Below are 19074 nucleotides of genomic sequence, written 5' to 3'. Positions count from 1 at the left end.
AATTCAGGTCTGATCCAGACCTAACCCAGATCTAAGTCAGGCCTAATCCAGACCTAACCCAGATCTAAGTCAGGTCTAATCCAGACCTAACCCAGATCTAATTCAGGCCTAATCCAGACCTAACCCAGATCTAAGTCAGGCCTAATCGAGACCTAACCCAAACCTAATTCAGACCTAATCCAGACCTAACCCAGACCTAATTCAGGCCTAATCCAGACCTAATCCAGACCTAACCCAGACCTAACCCAGATCTAATCCAGACCTAACCCAGATCTAATCCAGACCTAACCCAGACCTAACCCAGGCCTAACTTAAATATTCACAGCAACAAATTTCTTTAAATATTTATCTTAATGTGAAACAATAATTTAAAGCTACCTAAACCTAGCAGACCTAACCCAGACCTGTTAGTTAAGTTATCTTTCTGTTTTATGTCGCATATTTCTTCTTAAAGCACTAAAATAAAATGTTCAATAATTCTCTCTAAATGTGCATATTTAGTACTTTAACTTAACACAGAAAATTTAAAAACTACGTCAAAATTTTCAAATTTTCATCAGATAAAAGATAAAATATCCTTGAAAACGAATTTTGTTTCCAGTCGATACCATAATTAGTCTCAGAGAAAACAATTATCTACGACAAAATGCCTGTATACAAATTTAAATTCATTTTCAATTAAATAAACTATTTATAATCCAGTTTCAATACAAACTGCTGAAACTTCTTTGAGTATAGTATAATATAGCTTCAAAGTAAATGTCAAAATAAACATAGAAAATAGAATAAATAATAGTAGTTTCTATGTTCATCGAATAGGGGATGAAACGTTCTTTAAAATGAGTGTTCGTTCAAGTCGATAGCCTAATTAATTCCGGAGATATGAAGCTTCGAAGTTTGTTTACTTTCCATTGTTTACGTCGCGAGGTCAATGAACTCTTCTCGAAAATACTACGGTCTTCACAAGCTAAGAACAGCATTTTCGTTTTGTAAATCTACGTTAATCAAATACATACTTAAGTCGACAAAACAATTATCTACGACAAAAATAAACTCATTTTCAATTAAATAAACTATTTATAATCCAGTTTCAATACAAATTGCTGAAACTTCTTTGAGTATAGTATAATATAGCTTCAAAGTAAATGTCAAAATAAACATAGAAAATAGAATAAATAATAGTAGTTTCTATGTTCATCGAATAGGGGATGAAACGTCCTTTAAAATGAGTGTTCGTTCAAGTCGATAGCCTAATTACTTCCGGAGATATGAAGCTTCGAAGTTTGTTTACTTTCCATTGTTTACGTCGCGAGGTCAATGAACTCTTCTCGAAAATACTACGGTCTTCGCAAGCTAAGAACAGCATTTTCGTTTTGTAAATCTACGTTAATCAAATACATACTTAAGTCGACAAAACAATTATCCACGACAAAAATAAACTCATTTTCAATTAAATAAACTATTTATAATCCAGTTTCAATACAAACTGCTGAAACTTCTTTGAGTATAGTATAATATAGCTTCAAAGTAAATGTCAAAATAAACATAGAAAATAGAATAAATAATAGTAGTTTCTATGTTCATCGAATAGGGGATGAAACGTCCTTTAAAATGAGTGTTCGTTCAAGTCGATAGCCTAATTACTTCCGGAGATATGAGGCTTCGAAGTTTGTTTACTTTTCATTGTTTACGTTGCGAGGTCAATGAACTCTTCTCGAAAATACTACGGTCTTCACAAGCTAAGAACAGCATTTTCGTTTTGTAAATCTACGTTAATCAAATACATACTTAAGTCGACAAAACAATTATCCACGACAAAAATAAACTCATTTTCAATTAAATAAACTATTTATAATCCAGTTTCAATACAAATTGCTGAAACTTCTTTGAGTATAGTATAATATAGCATCAAAGTAAATGTCAAAATAAACATAGAAAATAGAATAAATAATAGTAGTTTCTATGTTCATCGAATAGGGGATGAAACGTCCTTTAAAATGAGTGTTCGTTCAAGTCGATAGCCTAATTAATTCCGGAGATATGAAGCTTCGAAGTTTGTTTACTTTCCATTGTTTACGTCGCGAGGTCAATGAACTCTTCTCGAAAATACTACGGTCTTCACAAGCTAAGAACAGCATTTTCGTTTTGTAAATCTACGTTAATCAAATACATACTTAAGTCGACAAAACAATTATCCACGACAAAAATAAACTCATTTTCAATTAAATAAACTATTTATAATCCAGTTTCAATACAAATTGCTGAAACTTCTTTGAGTATAGTATAATATAGCTTCAAAGTAAATGTCAAAATAAACATAGAAAATAGAATAAATAATAGTAGTTTCTATGTTCATCGAATAGGGGATGAAACGTCCTTTAAAATGAGTGTTCGTTCAAGTCGATAGCCTAATTACTTCCGGAGATATGAGGCTTCGAAGTTTGTTTACTTTTCATTGTTTACGTTGCGAGGTCAATGAACTCTTCTCGAAAATACTACGGTCTTCGCAAGCTAAGAACAGCATTTTCGTTTCGTAAAACTACACGTTAATTAAATACATACTTAAGTCGACACTCTGTTGCATTTATTTATCAAATAAACATTCAACAGTATTCTTTAAATTGTTTTAAAAGATTCCAATCTTTTACATCTTCAAAGATCTGTTTCCAGGCGACCATTCCGTGCAATCCACGCGAAGTTTGGGGGTAGCAAGAGCGTAATCTGATTTGTTCAACTTACCATCAGTCCTGTTTGACAGAGAATATAGTGCATAGTCTGCGCGACGTCTGCCGCATGCAGATTGTTGTGGTAAGGGTTCCGATGCCTGCAGTAACCCTCCTCGACCCTCCCCAAAAAGCACTCCAACACCGCGGGGGGCACTTTGAATTTGTGTATCATGCCGTATCGGTTGAGTAAATCGTAACCGAGGTACTTCACCGGAGTCCCCATCGCCGCTTCGCTTAACGAGAACACATCGAACGACCAGTCGTCCAGGGTCTTAAATCAATACGGAAATTTCGGCTCCGTGAGAATCGAGTAAAGCGTGATCATTGGGTGGTAATTTAAATAATCTATTTTCCAAGTCGTTGCTAAGAATCCAGAGAATATATCACAAGTTTTGTTTTCGAAGAACGTGGAAGTGGGGGTGCAATTAGCTGTGACAGTGTTTTATATTCTCCGTTGATCGATCATGCGCGTATCAACGTAACTCCCAATCGGTGCATCAGAGAACTCCCGAGTCAGGTTGTCGGATGCACACCAGAGCGAACTACCTTGAGTACTTTGACCACTTCCTGGGGGAACTGCATCAACGCGGTGTTGGTGACCCGCCTGTAGATCCGATCGACGAAGATCCCCGCCCTAATGGCGTGCGCCACCGAGCGGAACTTGGGCTTCTCGTCCGCCTTCCGTCTGGTGGTCGCGAGCTGCCTGGTGAAGGTCGAGGCGAGCCATTCGCGTACTTCCGGTGGCACAGCGTCTGGCTGTACCTCCGACAGTTCGTCGTCCTCGTCCGCCAGCCGCCTAAGAATAAATTCCCTCGTTATTCATTCGCGGATCGACCCGGACACTTGCGCGAACAGTCGGATCACGATGGAAATCCCTACCTTCGCTACGCTTTAACGAGAACGGAGCTAGATTCACTCGAGTTCCGTTGAACAGTTTGCAACAAACATCACATACACACCGCACGCATACATCGTGGATCGATAGAGGCAATGTACTTAATTTCTCTTTTGTAATCGTGAGTGAAGAAGCTAAACGAGCTATGAGCTCACTCGTCGTAGATGTCGCTAATCAATTTCGTGGTCCTGGGTTACCTCGAGATGCTTCGATTCGCGGGGGGAAGCTTGTTTCGGGGATGCGTGTGAGGCTAAAGGTGGTCAAATATTTCTCTTCTCTTTTTGGGGGGCTTTGAATTGGGGGGCTCGTCGAGTTGCAACAACACTCTTGTTTTCGATGCTTTTCTTTTAGTTTCGATTTTGAAATACGCGTGTAACCCATTCGGAGAAATTGCGTGACGTTTCTACTGTGACCTAATCTCTGATGGATATTAAAGAATCCTATTCTCTGTTTTTGTCGCGTTTAATTGAAAGTGGTATGTCTCAGCCGATTTTGACGTCTTGATTTCCTCGGTATTCTGGCACGTAGAGGAAAATGTTTCATAGGGAACTTAAATGGTATCGAGTGGGGCACATTCTTGTGTTATTAGCGTTTTCGTAGACGGACCTGTCAAGGATATATGAAGGTCAACTTTGTTTTTTTAAATGGAACGGGGTACTTTCTTATGCATCGAACGATGCAGCTAGACATTCTTTGTAAAAAAGCACTGACCCATGTACGTCGAGAAGTAAGTAGATTAGGAGATATTTCAATTCAAATAATTCTAAAATTCGTACTGACATTAGCGTTTATTTACAAGTATGGTTCCATATAACGACCATTTGCATCACAGCATTTTTTAAATCGATGCAGTAATTAAAAATTTTAATGGGGGATTTTAGAGGCCAAAATAAGACGAAAATCAAGAATATTAATTTGTTGATTGAGGCTTGGTTAAAAAGTTATTAAAAAATTAAATTAAGAAATTTCAAATCATTCACGGAAAAATTATTTTCGATTTCGGGTGTCAATTATAATCATTTTTGGTCAAGGGACATATCCTCGAATTCCTACAGGCTTTCGAGAAAAAAATTCGAAAGTATGTGAAATTTTTCGACAGAAAAAAAAATTTCAAATCGTTTTGGAAAAATTATTTTTAGCTGCGAGGGTCAATTACAATCATTTTAGGTCAGTAGACATAACCCCGATATCCTACGCATATTCGAGAAAAAAAATCGTTACTGAAAATATGTCTGACCATACATTGATATGTTTCACTGAAATATCAGGTTTATGTTTAAAACATCATAACTCCTGAACGGATTGGAGGATTTTAATGTTTCAAACGGCAAACAACGCGTATTTTAGTGGAGAATAGGTAGGAATCACAAAAATATTCGAAAAGTTGATCCTTGACCCTGTAAAATGAGGAAAACCCCCATAAAACAGGTCCAATGTTCAAACGGCCATAACTCCTACAATAGTCAATGAATCTCAATGAAATTTAGTATGGAAATAGAGCCCATAGGTACCTTCAAAAAAGTATTAAACAATTTTTGTGTAGGGCGTCAAACAAATTTATTAAAAATGAAAAATGAATTTTTAAGGAAAATCGACAGGGGGTAGCTGGTGAAATTTTTTGGCGAAAAAAAATTTATCAAATCGTTCTAAAAAAATTATTTCTCGTTGCGAGGATCAATTACAAACATTTTTGGTGAATAGAGATACCCTCAAAATCCTATCCATTTTCGAGAAATAAAATTGAGAAAGTGGACAAATTTTTCGACGAAAAGAAAATTTTTCAAATCGTTCTAAAAAAATTATTCTCGGTTGCGAGGATCAATTACAAACATTTTTGGTCATTACACATACCCTCGAAATCCTACCCACTTTCTAGAAAAAAATTCGAAAGTATGTGAAATTTTTCGACGGGGAAAAAAAATTTCAAATCGTTTTGGAAAAATTATGGTTGGTTGCGGGGGTCAATTACAATCATTTTTGATGAACAGACATATCCCCGAAATCTTGCGCATTTTCGAGAAAAAAATTCGAGAATGTGAAATTTTTCGACGAAAAGAAAATTTTTCAAATCGTTCTAAAAAAATTATTCTCGGTTGCGGGGATCAATTATAATAATTTTTTATGAATAGACATATCCCCGAAATCTTGTGCATTTTCGAGAAAAAAATTCGAGAATGTGAAATTTTTCGACGAAAAGAAAATTTTTCAAATCGTTCTAAAAAAATTATTCTCGGTTGCGGGGATCAATTATAATAATTTTTTATGAATAGACATATCCCCGAAATCTTGTGCATTTTCGAGAAAAAAATTCGAGAATGTGAAATTTTTCGACGAAAAAAAAAATTTCAAATCGTATTGGAAAAATTATTTTCGGTTGCGAGGGTCAATTATAATAATTTTTTATGAATAGACATATCCCCGAAATCTTGCACAGTTTCGAGAAAAAAATTCGAAAGTATGTGAAATTTCACAAATTTTCGAATTTTTTTCTCGAAAGTCTGTAGGAATTCGAGGATATGTCTTTTGACCAAAAATTATAATAATTGACCCCCGAAATCGAAAATAATTTTTCCGTGAATGATTTGAAATTTCTTAATTTTATTTTTTAATAACTTTTTAACCAAGCCTCAATCAACAAATTAATATTCTTGACTTTCGTCTTATTTTGGCCTCTAAAATCCCCCATTAAAATTTTTAATTACTGCATCGATTTCAAAAATGCTGTGATGCAAATGGTCGTTATATCGAACCATACTTGTAAATAAACGCTAATGTCAGTACGAATTTTAGAATTATTTCAATTGAAATATCTCCTAATCTACTTACTTTTCGACGTGCATGGGTCAGTGCTTTTTTATAAAGAATGTCTAGCTGCATCGTTCGATGCATAAGAAAGTACCTCGTTCCATTTAAAAAAACAAAGTTGACCTTCATAGATCCTTGACAGGTCCGCCTACGAAAAAACAAATAACACAAGAATGTGCCCCACCCGATACCATTTCAGTTCCCTATGAAACATTTTCCTCTACGTGCCAGAATACCGAGGAAATCAAGATGTCAAAATCGGCTGAGACACCCTGTACACTAATCCTGAGTATAAAATAAAAGAAACTCTAAATCGTGATTATACTCTGAAATTGCGCTCAAGGTCGACAGTATGTAGGATATTTAAGCGTGGTATAGAAATTGATGGCAGAATAGAGAAGAGATGACAGCGGAAGCGATGCAAGCCGACACATTATTTCTGAAAGAGAAACAGCAAGTATAATGTTCTACGGAGTATATTAAAACTTTTCTTATGGCAATTGTACAACAGAATTTTAACAAACTGTCTAATATTGTCAGTAGATATTCGTAGAAATAGACGATCATGTGTTCACGCATCCATTGCAATAGGAATCTAACCTTTTTTACTAATCTTTCTCACGAATCGAAAGGTTTTCTTCATTGTCAAAATTAATACAGGAATACACATTAATATTTTCAAGATTTTTCGATACTTTCGAGTGCAGGTTCTGCGAACTTCAGAAAAAGAATGGTGAAATTTTTCTAAAAAACAACAAACGCTGAATGCAGATAGAAATTTATAGGTTGCTATTGACATTTCAAAATCTATTGCAGCATCTGTTAACTGCAGTATTAACACTTTACCGACCGATAAAACAGTTGATTAATCGGCTATCGGTCGGTAAGCGTTGGTCGGTAAAGAAGTTGATTAATACGCTATCGGTCGGTAAGTGTTGGCCGGTAAAACAGTCGATTAATATCGGTCGGTAATGTGTTAATATAATTAAAAGACAGTATTTAGTTCTTTTAGTTCTCTTTTAATTTTTAAAATAAAGTTACCTGAAATTTTGTCGATAGTTCCAGCGCATTAAAAGTTAGTGAAAGTGCTTGATATCAAAGTTGCAACTTTAATAGGTTTAAGCATTTTATATTTAATAATGGATTCTCTATAATTCGATGTAATGCTCTTAGAGTGGTGTAATTATCGCGTAAAGGAAATAATGAGAGTGAAGGAAGCACATCCAACGGTTTCAACTCCACCGCGTTGCAGTAATCGATTATCATGAAAAATCGGTTTGGGTTGATTGAAATATTTCTCGACTTCCTTTCAGCCGTTAAGTTGGACGTAGAGAATCGCAGAGGAAATCTCGGATGACGTGACATTTCGAAAGTAAAGCACGATCGACTGTTAATACGTTACTGAGAAAGAAACTGTAATCCTTCTGAATTCAGCGTTTCATTTTTTAGAGTGCCGAGTTCAATTACTTTTGCATCCAATCGATAAAAATGTTTATATACTGGAAAGATACAAGTGCTTTTGTTGCGAAGACAATGAAACGACAATAATTTCCTTGTTGCGTCCATCATGGAAATTGGACTGTTTTTGTTGTTTCCACGATATTATTATAATAGTAATTATGGTGTTAACACTTTACCGACCGCTAGCGGTTGATTAATCGGCTATCGGTCGGTAAGCGTTGGTCGGTAAAACAGTTGATTAATACGCTATCGGTCGGTAAGTGTTGGCCGGTAAAACAGTCGATTAATAGGCTATCGGTCGGTAATGTGTTAACATTTTAAAAGTGAATAGTAGGGAATTGTACTAAACGTTTCGACAAATGAAAGCTATTATTGTCGGATCGCAGGCGCAAACTGGAACATACATGCACACACGATTTGGTGAAATAATTAAAAACAAATCATACTTTTGATACAGAGTGTATTTATGAGTGTATTTACAGTACAGTCAAGGATCTTCATTTAATTTCGAATGGTCTTTCATGCAGTACATGGAAACGCTTGTAATTTGATTTTTAGAAAGGCAATGCGAGATTATTTATTTTGTATATTTGAACCATTTTAAATCATGAGATTTTACTGATATTTGGTATTTAATAATAAATCTATTTATTCAAGATTTATTATTATACGAGTTTACGTACAGTTTAAAATTAAAGTTATTAAACAGAAAATTATTAAACACAAATAATAAGATTTGTATATAGCAGAGAAAATAATTTCACACTATTGAAGAGTTTTAGAAAATGCATTCAGCAAAATTGAAGATCATTGTGGCGAAATTTAAATCTCTAACAAAATATTTGATATAAATTATCCATATAAATACTGTAAAATTGCAACTATGTCTATAATTGTAAAACTTTTAGGCAATTTCGTCTTAAGAGCCATTTTATCACCTTTGACGTAACTAAACCAAATTTTAAAAATTTTTACTGAAAAATCAGGATCAAAAAATCAAGATCAAACTTACTAAATCAATTTTGATCAAATGGGAACAAAATATGACATAATTTCTTGGCAATTAAATTGAAAAACTCTACTGTTGTATATAAATTTTCTATAGTTTATAGATGCAACTCAGAAACAAACTTAAAAGAAATGACTTCAAGGCTAAATAAAAATGAAGATAAATATATCAAAATACTATATTGTTTTACATATATATTAACTTTGTGCACTTCGAGAATCTTTATTAATATGACAAACAAACAATAGCAATGCAATTTTGCAATGTGACGAAAATAAAAATAAAAAATTATTGTTTTCCCCACAAAACTGTATAAATACCTATAATTCAAATTTTATTTTCAAAATTTAATTTGTGTTATCATAAACAGTGAAGTGCAAAGGGTTGAGTATTCTAAATACTTATTTTACAATTATTTTCCAATAAAATCCTATTTTTCTAATAAACATACTAAAGTATAATATATAGAGTATTTTAAATACTTATCCTACAATTATTTTCCAATAAAATTCTATTTTTCTAATAAGTATACTAAAGCATAATATGTTGATTCGTAAATGTTTAAAAGCTATGTTAATATGTCAATAGTAACAATATATCAATAAATCGCTTGTAATTTGATCTGGATGAGCAAAAAAAGAGGAATTCAGTTCTTGAGAAAGCATAATCACTGACTATACAGAAAAGATGAAACATAAGAATCGAGTGTATATAGTCATCAATCGTAAATAATTTCAATTCGATATTATACTTTAGTATGTTTATTAAAAAAATAGGATTTTATTGGAAAATAATTGTAAGATAATTATTTCAATTACTCAACCCTTTGCACTTCATTATGATAACACAAATTGAATTTTGAAAATAAAATAATAAAATAAAATTGATGGAAGTTTGTCACACATCCCGTAGCGTGCGCCTGTGAGTATGCGCAGAGGAGCGTGCGCCTGTGAGTATGCGCAGAGGAGTGTGCGCGAGTGAGTATGCGCAGAGGAGCGTTGCGTCGCTTTCCACCGAGATTGTTGCGTGCACCAACATGTATCGCTTCTGTATTGTTCATTATTATTAAACCGTTATATATATATATATGTATCCAACAATCTAATATCATCGAAAATACTCCAATAAACCAAACTGGTTGCTCGATCATCGTTGAAAAATCGAATTTTTCTAATAATTTATTTATTATAATATTATCCACTAGTATATTTAATATTCTCGATAATAAAGTTAAAGAATAATACAAATTTGGATAATCTTATACATCTTGTTACACTTTCATTAAAATTATATGTAGATATTTTTTCGAATATTTCTAATGCAAATTTCTCGGTGTTTATTTTCGTTTTTGGTTGAAATTTGTCCCGCAGAAGATGTTTTGTTCAATTTGGCTCGATGAGGTGCACGGTTGCGTATCACTGGCATGGGCCAAAGTGTATAAAATCAGCAGTATAGTAATCACCGGTGTCGATAAATAATGGCAATAATATGTTGATTCGTAAATGTTTAAAAGCTATGTTAACATGGTGTGCTATAGTAACAATATATCAATAAATCACTTGTAATTTGATCTGGAGGAGCAAAGAAAGAGGAATTCAGTTCTTGAGAAAGCATAATCGCTGACTATATAGAAAAGATGTAATATAAAAATCGAGTGTATATAGCCATCAATTGTAAACAATTTCAATTCGATGTTAGGTATTGATGGAAGTTTGTCACGCATCCCGTAGCGTGCGCAGTATGCTGTGAGTATGCGCAGAGGCGTGTGCGCCTGTGAGTATGCGCAGAGGAGTGTGCGCGAGTGAGTATGCGCAGAGGAGCGTTGCGTCGCTTTCCACCGAGATTGTTGCGTGCACCAACATGTATCGCTTCTGTATTGTTCATTATTATTAAACCGTTATATATATATATATATGTATCCAACAATCTAATATCATCGAAAATACTCCAATAAACCAAACTGGTTTATCATCGTTGAAAAATCGAATGTTTCTCGGTTGGATAAACAATCTCGCGTTGCCCATCGATGCGAATCCCTCGTTTGAAAACATCGAAACGCGTCTCGAAGTTCATCGAGACGAAACAAAAAACGTGAAATGCAGTGTGCCATCGCGATTTACGAAGAGTGAACGTGAACGTGGACGTGAAGATGAATGAAATTTGGTCATTGTTATTCAAACAGTTGAACGAACCTACGGCGTACACCCTGACGACAAGTAGCGGCTGACTCCACACGCTCCGCATCTCTATAATCCCAAACATCAAGAGAAAGGTGTGGTCACATTAAGGATAGGTCACATCCATGGTGTCTAAAGCAAGAAACGTCCGTCCGCGTGTTCGAAGTCCACAGGTGACTCGAATACGCCAAAAAGAAACGAAAACACAGAAAACTGATGCAAGAGGGAGAGCTTTCGCGTTATTCGAGTCACCGTTTCGCTCAGAGTTCTCTTGCGGTGTCGTGAGTGGCTATCGAGGCCGTACAGAGGGATGTTCGGAGCATTCCAATGTAACAGCCCGTCTCGAGACACGTTTACCCTATACGCATGCACTTTGTTCAGAAACGGAGGCAGGAAACACACATAGAAGGGGGAAGTTTCAGCTTTTAAACTCGTAAACATCCAGGAAGAGAGCAGGTTACACCTAGAAAGATCTAAAAAGAGACTAGAAAGGGGGTAGAGACAGGCCAGGCAGGTTGAGATAGTCAAGATAGTCATCATGCTGTGTCTGAATGTATTTGGCTAGCAATAACGGTTGTCGTTTGTATCGATTGTCCCGCAATTTGTCGCTTTTCATACGTTTGTTCGATTTCTAAAAGCTTTCGTCTACTCGCGAGGGATGCTGCGTTGGATTTTGTATGTACTGTTTTATACCAGATAGAGGACTCTGTTGTTAACCTAATTGACGATTAATTCTCCTCAATTCTTACTTGTCCTCAATTCTTACTCGACCATTAGGATTCTGGTTATTGGTATGCAATGTTTCGTATGTAGTCCTAAATTTGTTAATAGCGATCGTGCACTCTAATCGTGTGCATGTAGAGAGAAAGGAAGACGATAGGTACTCGTACTATAGAGTTCACTAACGATCGATACACTGTGTACTACGAGACATTAACTCCTGTGCACATGATCTACGGCTACATTTTTGGTTTAGGGTTGAACTACGGTATTGACAAGAAGAAAACGTAATGTAGCGTTCAGACGAATTATAGCCTAAGTTCACATCGACGCCGAGAGAGCGAAATTGTCATTCTGATTGTTAATTTTACGCTTTTAAGTAATTAATTTTAGTCGAATGGGAGCAACATTCCCAAAACGTGATCAGGTGTATTTTTTTAATTAAGAGGGATTGAAATTCTTTGAAAAACTGTTTTCTAAATCTGGTAATTACGTTTGTGATATAAAAATTATATTTAAGTTTTTATTTTACCAATTTTATTTTGGAATAACAACGAAGAAGATTCTTAAAGAATGGTTGATAAAATGGAAGCTTAAAAATGGAGTATTTGTGTTAAATCTGACGATTAATGAACGCCATTTATTTTAGTTAAAGAGTTACCTCTTTTAAAATGGTAAATTAATTATAACAATAACGAAATTTATATTATTTTCTATGTTTTATAAATTATTGTTTTTTATAATTATGTTTCTGCTCAGAATACCAAAAATTGAAAAATTTGTTTCTCTGTGCAATGTTACGAAAATTGCTTGCAAATTAATCTGCTAAAAAGTAGAAAATAATGTTTTATCTATCAAAAATGATTAGGAATGATTTAAAAAAACAAATTTGACAAATATATATTGGTAAATGAATTTCTATTTAATGTTTAGTAATATTGAAAGAAATGAGCCTTCTAAATAGAAAAAATAGAAAAACTCGTTATAAAGTTATTATAATTTGATTATAGTTAATATAATTATTCGTAAAAATTACTTCCTTTCAAAAATTGAATTTTTTAACCAAATATTTTCTTTTATTCTTATTTTATTATTATGATAACTATACTTTCACAAATCTCTTTGTACTGTTTTTAAATTAACAAATTTTCTTAAATTTACAAGTAAATAGTTTCGAATTTAAAAAATTTTAAACAATTTGTCCAAGTAGCCATCTTGTTTGGAACTGTTCCTGACTAATTCTTTATCCTATTTGTTTCTTTGTAAAATTTTATGATATATTAACTCTTTTATCAATAATTGGGGTACCCAAATACCTATTTCGAATTTTTATTGGAAAATGTGGTTTTTGTTAAAATATTGCAAAACTCATTTGTTAGATAATTCTGTACTAACTTAGTTTACAGAATAAAAACACATTTATAGAGCTTTCAGTACGAAAATTTCAAGATTATTTATATATTTGTTTACTGAATATCAGGGTACGCCAATGGAATATTGAAAAATGATAAAAAAACTTTGTTCCAAGTGAAATACTACTCCATTCGTGAACCAATAACCTCAAAAATCCATTAGAAAGACATACCATCATGGATACATCAATAACTTTCAAAATGGCGGTGAATTCACTCCCATATTACAAATAAACTCCAAAATTACGTAAAAATTTCGTGAAAAATTGTTATTTATCGCTCAAATCTCATACACCTCCACTTGGTGGATTGTAAAAAAGCTAAAATACACTTAAAAGGAAAGCACAGAGGCAAACTCATTGTCATAACCTCAATTCACCCAAACAAAAAGTGTTTTTTTTTTTATTAATGCAATTTAAATCTCAAGAAAGGGACTATTTTGCTGTACAAACGTTTCGATACATTATAATACTTCACACGATACAATAAAAACTATAAACAATCGTATGCTTGCTAAACAGTTTAAAAATGAACTCAGTTTACGTAAAAAATTGTCATAGCCTCAATTTACCCAAACAAAAAGTGTTTTTTTTTTTATTAATGCAATTTAAATCTCAAGAAAGGGACTATTTTGCTGTACAAACGTTTCGATACATTATAATACTCCACACGATACAATAAAAATTATAAACATTCGTATGCTTGCTAAATAAATAGTTTAAAGATGAATTCAGTTTAGATAAAAGGCAAAGTTTATCATATTAATATAAGGATTAAACAGTCAATAGCTCAAAATCAAAAAAAATTAATAAAAATAAATCAAAATTTAATTTGTCGCTCCTCTGACGTTGTTTGTTTCATTTTTTAGTATTTTTCACGTTTATTAGCAAGCTAAAACAACACAATCTTCTTTTGCTAAGTATTTAGAACGATTCGTTTCTTTCGATACTACACAACCATAAACTACACATTTATAATCTACATATATATGTTACATTTGTCTTCTAAACCATCCCTGATCGTTTGTACGAAACATATTTTCATACGATGCACGATTTTGACCGCGATCTACAGTTTATCGACGCCATTTGCATCGTCAAAGTTTCCCTTTCGCTCTCCCCCGCCATGTCCATTTATATTTCACCGCAAAACCCGTCGAACCTCTCCGAAACCCTCCGGTGGAGGGTTCACGAGGGAAGGTTCGATTCCCTGGTAATGATCGAGCAAACGACGCATGATCGTGAGCCTGACGGTGACAATGATCGAGAGAAGATGTCGATACGGGACGAACATGGGTGGATCGGTGGGTGTTTGGGGGGTTTTTCGGGTGAACAGTCGCGTGAGGTCGGAAATGTGAATATTTCGCAACCTTGCCCATACGGGGGTGCGAAGCTTCCGTTTCTGGGTTACCACCGCGTGGCCCTGTGGTCCATCCGAGTCCAAGGCGCTTCCGAAGGATGCAGATGATAGGCCCGCACCCCTACGCGATGACCGAGAGCACTCAGCCCCGCCTGAATTCACCCTGCGGTACTGCTTGTTAGTGCACGTGTCAAGTAGAGAACAGAACAGTAGAATATTACAGTTTTCCATATCATTATCATTAGCATAACGTGCAACTCGCTGCGTCCCTGTCCCTGTATCTGGCAAATAACTATTCCAAGCCTTTGCAAATCGGTTCTGCAAGCAGTTCTTAAACTAGGCATTAAACAAGTCGAGTAATCGTTCTGCGTTCTATTCAAACTCGAACCGACGTCCTGCCCGCTAAAAAGATGCTGGGAAACTACTGTTAAAAAATAAACAAACCCATATTACACCTTCAATATCAAACCAAAGGTATCTCATTTCTAAAAATACAATAAAATCACTATAAATGAGTTAATTTATAATTCGACGTCGTGGACGAGAAATATCTTTGTAAATAATTCGTTAAAAATTAATCTCGAATAAATTTTTTATTGACACTATCAAATTCAGATTATATCAGTTCATTCTCTGTCTCATCATGGAACCGTGATTTTTTTTTAGTATTATTATTTTCCTGTTCTATAATTCTATTATTTTAGATCGCAAAAGAAACGATTGTTAATAATTTAGAGCATTGTAAGTGACCCGGAAATCGTACAGCATAGAACATGTATTCGTGCAATGGTATTTGAAATAATAGTTAAAATAATTGCTGAAACGCATAAAATCGTTGACAGTGAATGTTGTTTGAGGTATTTGAGGGCGTTCGAAGAGAAAAAAAGGAAAAAAAATTAAATTGCCTCCTGTGAGGATTGAACTCACGACCCCTGGTTTACGAGACCAGTGCTCTACCACTGAGCTAAAGAGGCGCTCTTGGGACCTTATTCTCCGAAATTAAGGTCATGGTAAAATTTCATACTCCCTTCGAAATAATTCGTGTAAACACTCAATTTTATATTTCGACGCGATAGATGCATTAAAAAAAATAACAAACTATCTCGAAAAGTTCGATACAACGGAAATTTACGTTTCTTGATAGTTTTCTGTGTTTCCAAGAGTCGTGAGCCCTGTGCGACACAATTATTAATAGAATTCGTTACTTACTTAGCGAACAATAATAATAACAACAATATCAATTAATAATACATCCTTTTATGAGAAATTTTTTCAAGAGAAAGTAACATCACGCTTAAAGAGGTTAAAGAGGTTTCAGAATTTGTCTATAAAACCTAAAACATTGAGGTTAAAAATTTTTACAATATTTATAGATCTACTCGTGGGGGTGTCTGGTAATAAAGCAGTAAATCAGCTCTCTGCGCGTGGCTATAATAAAACAACTCACACGATATTATTTAAAACGAAAGAAATCAGTGTTAATTGTCGTTTCGAGTAAGAACTTACTTGGTCTCGTCGAGGAAGACTGCTTCGAGGACGCGTGCTGCATAGTATAAGTTTCGTTGGAGCAATTCTGCCGATATTTCGCCATGTTGAAGCTGCCTCAATAGACATCTCAGTCTGCAACAATAATTGTTATTTTCTGTAGCTTTGCTTCTTTTAAAAAAAAATTAAAACGAAATATAAAATTACAGAGTGTTTGAAATTTTTGTAAACGTAAATGAGTGTGAAAAGAATAATAAAAAATGAAATCGAAGTTGACTGATTTGATTTGCAATTTAATAGTTTTGTTAACTTATAAAAATAAATTTTATTAACACTGAAAGAGTTATTTCTTAAATTTACAATTTATTCCTTTAATCAGGCACAATATTTTATATTATAATAATCTTATTATATTATTTTAAGATATTTATATAATTAGTTAATAGAATAATAAAAAACGAAATTGAAGTTGACTGACGATTTGATTTGCAATTTAATAGTTTTGTTAACTTATAAAAATAAATTTTATTAACACTGAAAGAGTTATTTCTTAAATTTACAATTTATTCCTTTTATCAGACACAATATTTTGTATTATAAAAATTTTATTATATTATTTTAAGATATTTATATAATTAGTTAATAGAATAATAAAAAACGAAATTGAAGTTGACTGACGATTTGATTTGCAATTGAATAGTTTTTTTTAACTTATAAAAATAAATTTTATTAACACTGAAAGAGTTATTTCTTAAATTTACAATTTATTCCTTTTATCAGACACAATATTTTGTATTATAAAAATTTTATTATATTATTTTAAGATATTTATATAATTAGTTAATAGAATAATAAAAAATGAAATTGAAGTTGACTGACGATTAGATTTGCAATTTAATAGTTTTGTTAACTTATAAAAATAAATTTTATTAACACTGAAAGAGTTAATTCTTCATTAATAAATTTACAATTTATTCCTTTTATCAGGCACAATATTTTGTATTATAATAATCTTATCATATTATTTTTAAATATTTATATAATTAGTTAGTAATAGTTTTTTTCATTTTGTTTAATTGTCATTCATGAACAAATAAATGAAGACAAAATAATGTCCAATAAAACTAGATTTTAACACTTTAACTGTAATAATGAATTCTCAAGTCGAAATGTTAAAAAAAATCAATTTTAATAGGCTTTCTAAATTTTAATGAGGTTAGAAAAGTAACTGTTATGACAATTTTTAAGTTGTGCAGTTTACAATTGCCTAAAATCAAAGTTTTGGTCTCCTAAACAATTTTAGGATTTTAGACAATTGATTCTCAAGTCGAAATGTTAAAAAAAATCAATTTTAATAGGCTTTCTAAATTTTAATGAGCTTAGAAAAGTAACTGTTATGACAATTTTTAAGTTGTGTAGTTTACAATTGCCTAAAATCAGAGCTTTGGTCTCGAAAACAATTTTAGGATTTTAGACAATTGATTCTCAAGTCGAAATGTTAAAAAAAATCAATTTTAATAGGCTTTCTAAATTTTAATGAGCTTAGAAAAGTAACTGTTATGACAATTTTTAAGTTGTGCAGTTTACAATTGCCTAAAATCAAAATTTTGGTCTCGAAAACAATTTTAGGATTTTAGACAATTGATTCTCAAGTCGAAATGTTAAAGAAAATCAATTTTAATAGGCTTTCTAAATTTTAATGGGGTTAGAAAAGTAACTGTTATGACAATTTTTAAGTTGTGCAGTTTACAATTGCCTAAAATCAGAGTTTTGGTCTCCAATTTTAGGATTTTAGACAGTCAACGTGTTAATAATGAAAATACTGGCAATAATGATCTAACGATTGAACCTATGTTTTTGATTATCCTGAAGAATTCAAATATTTTATACAATGCAACACATATATTTGTATAGTCATTATTATTGTATATTGCTTTGTTCGCGAATGGTTGAATTCGTGTCATCTGTGGACAGTCAACGTGTTAATAATGAACATACTGGCAATGATAACGATTGAAGCTATATTTTTGACTATCTTGAAGTATTCGAATATTTTATACAATGCAACACATATAGTCATTATCATTGTGTATTGCTTTGTTCGCGAATGGTTGAATTCGTGTCATCTGTGGACAGTCAACGTGTTAACAATGAACATACTGGCAATAATGATCTAACGATTGAACCTATGTTTTTGATTATCCTGAAGAATTCAAATATTTTATACAATGCAACACATATATTTGTATAGTCATTATTATTGTATATTGCTTTGTTCGCGAATGGTTGAATTCGTGTCATCTGTGGACAGTCAACGTGTTAATAATGAACATATTGGCAATGATAACGATTGAAGCTATATTTTTGACTATCTTGAAGTATTCGAATATTTTATACAATGCAACACATATAGTCATTATCATTGTGTATTGCTTTGTTCGCGAATGGTTGAATTCATGTCATCTGTGGACAGTCAACGTGTTAGTAATGAACATACTTTCAATAATGATCTAACGATTGAACCTATGTTTTTGATTATCCTGAAGAATTCAAATATTTTATACAATGCAACACATATATTTGTATAGTCATTATTATTGTATATTGCTTTGTTCGCGAATGGTTGAATTCGTGTCATCTGTGGACAGTCAACGTGTTAATAATGAACATACTGGCAATGATAACGATTGAAGCTATATTTTTGACTATCTTGAAGTATTCGTATATTTTATACAATGCAACACATATAGTCATTATCATTGTGTATTGCTTTGTTCGCGAATGGTTGAATTCATGTCATCTGTGGACAGTCAACGTGTTAGTAATGAACATACTTTCAATAATGATCTAACGATTGAACCTATGTTTTTGATTATCCTGAAGAATTCAAATATTTTATACAATGCAACACATATATTTGTATAGTCATTATTATTGTATATTGCTTTGTTCGCGAATGGTTGAATTCGTGTCATCTGTGGACAGTCAACGTGTTAATAATGAACATACTGGCAATGATAACGAT

At 33.0% G+C, this 19074-nt stretch overlaps 1 protein-coding gene and 1 non-coding gene across 2 annotated transcripts in view; both read right to left on the bottom strand.

Moving 5' to 3' along the window:
* The window catches only part of LOC122401826 (calcium/calmodulin-dependent 3',5'-cyclic nucleotide phosphodiesterase 1-like), a 442112-nt gene that overhangs the window by 11411 nt on the left and 411627 nt on the right, over positions 1-19074 (bottom strand). The window contains exons 4-8 of the mRNA XM_043404206.1: positions 16071-16184; positions 14575-14727; positions 11089-11142; positions 3273-3522; positions 2740-2997 (exon numbers count right to left, since the gene is read on the bottom strand). Of these exons, the coding sequence (XP_043260141.1) occupies positions 2740-2997; positions 3273-3522; positions 11089-11142; positions 14575-14727; positions 16071-16184 (829 nt within the window). The remainder of the gene's footprint in view (positions 1-2739; positions 2998-3272; positions 3523-11088; positions 11143-14574; positions 14728-16070; positions 16185-19074) is intronic.
* Trnat-cgu lies at positions 15467-15538 on the bottom strand. The gene has a single exon. It is a non-coding gene; the product is annotated as a tRNA-Thr (tRNA).

The sequence above is a fragment of the Colletes gigas genome, unplaced genomic scaffold, assembly GCF_013123115.1.
Source record: "Colletes gigas isolate AHSC1104 unplaced genomic scaffold, ASM1312311v1 Colletes_gigas_Sc00029, whole genome shotgun sequence".
NCBI classification, from domain to species: Eukaryota; Metazoa; Arthropoda; class Insecta; order Hymenoptera; family Colletidae; genus Colletes; species Colletes gigas.
This window is presented reverse-complemented; position numbering and strand designations above follow the sequence as displayed.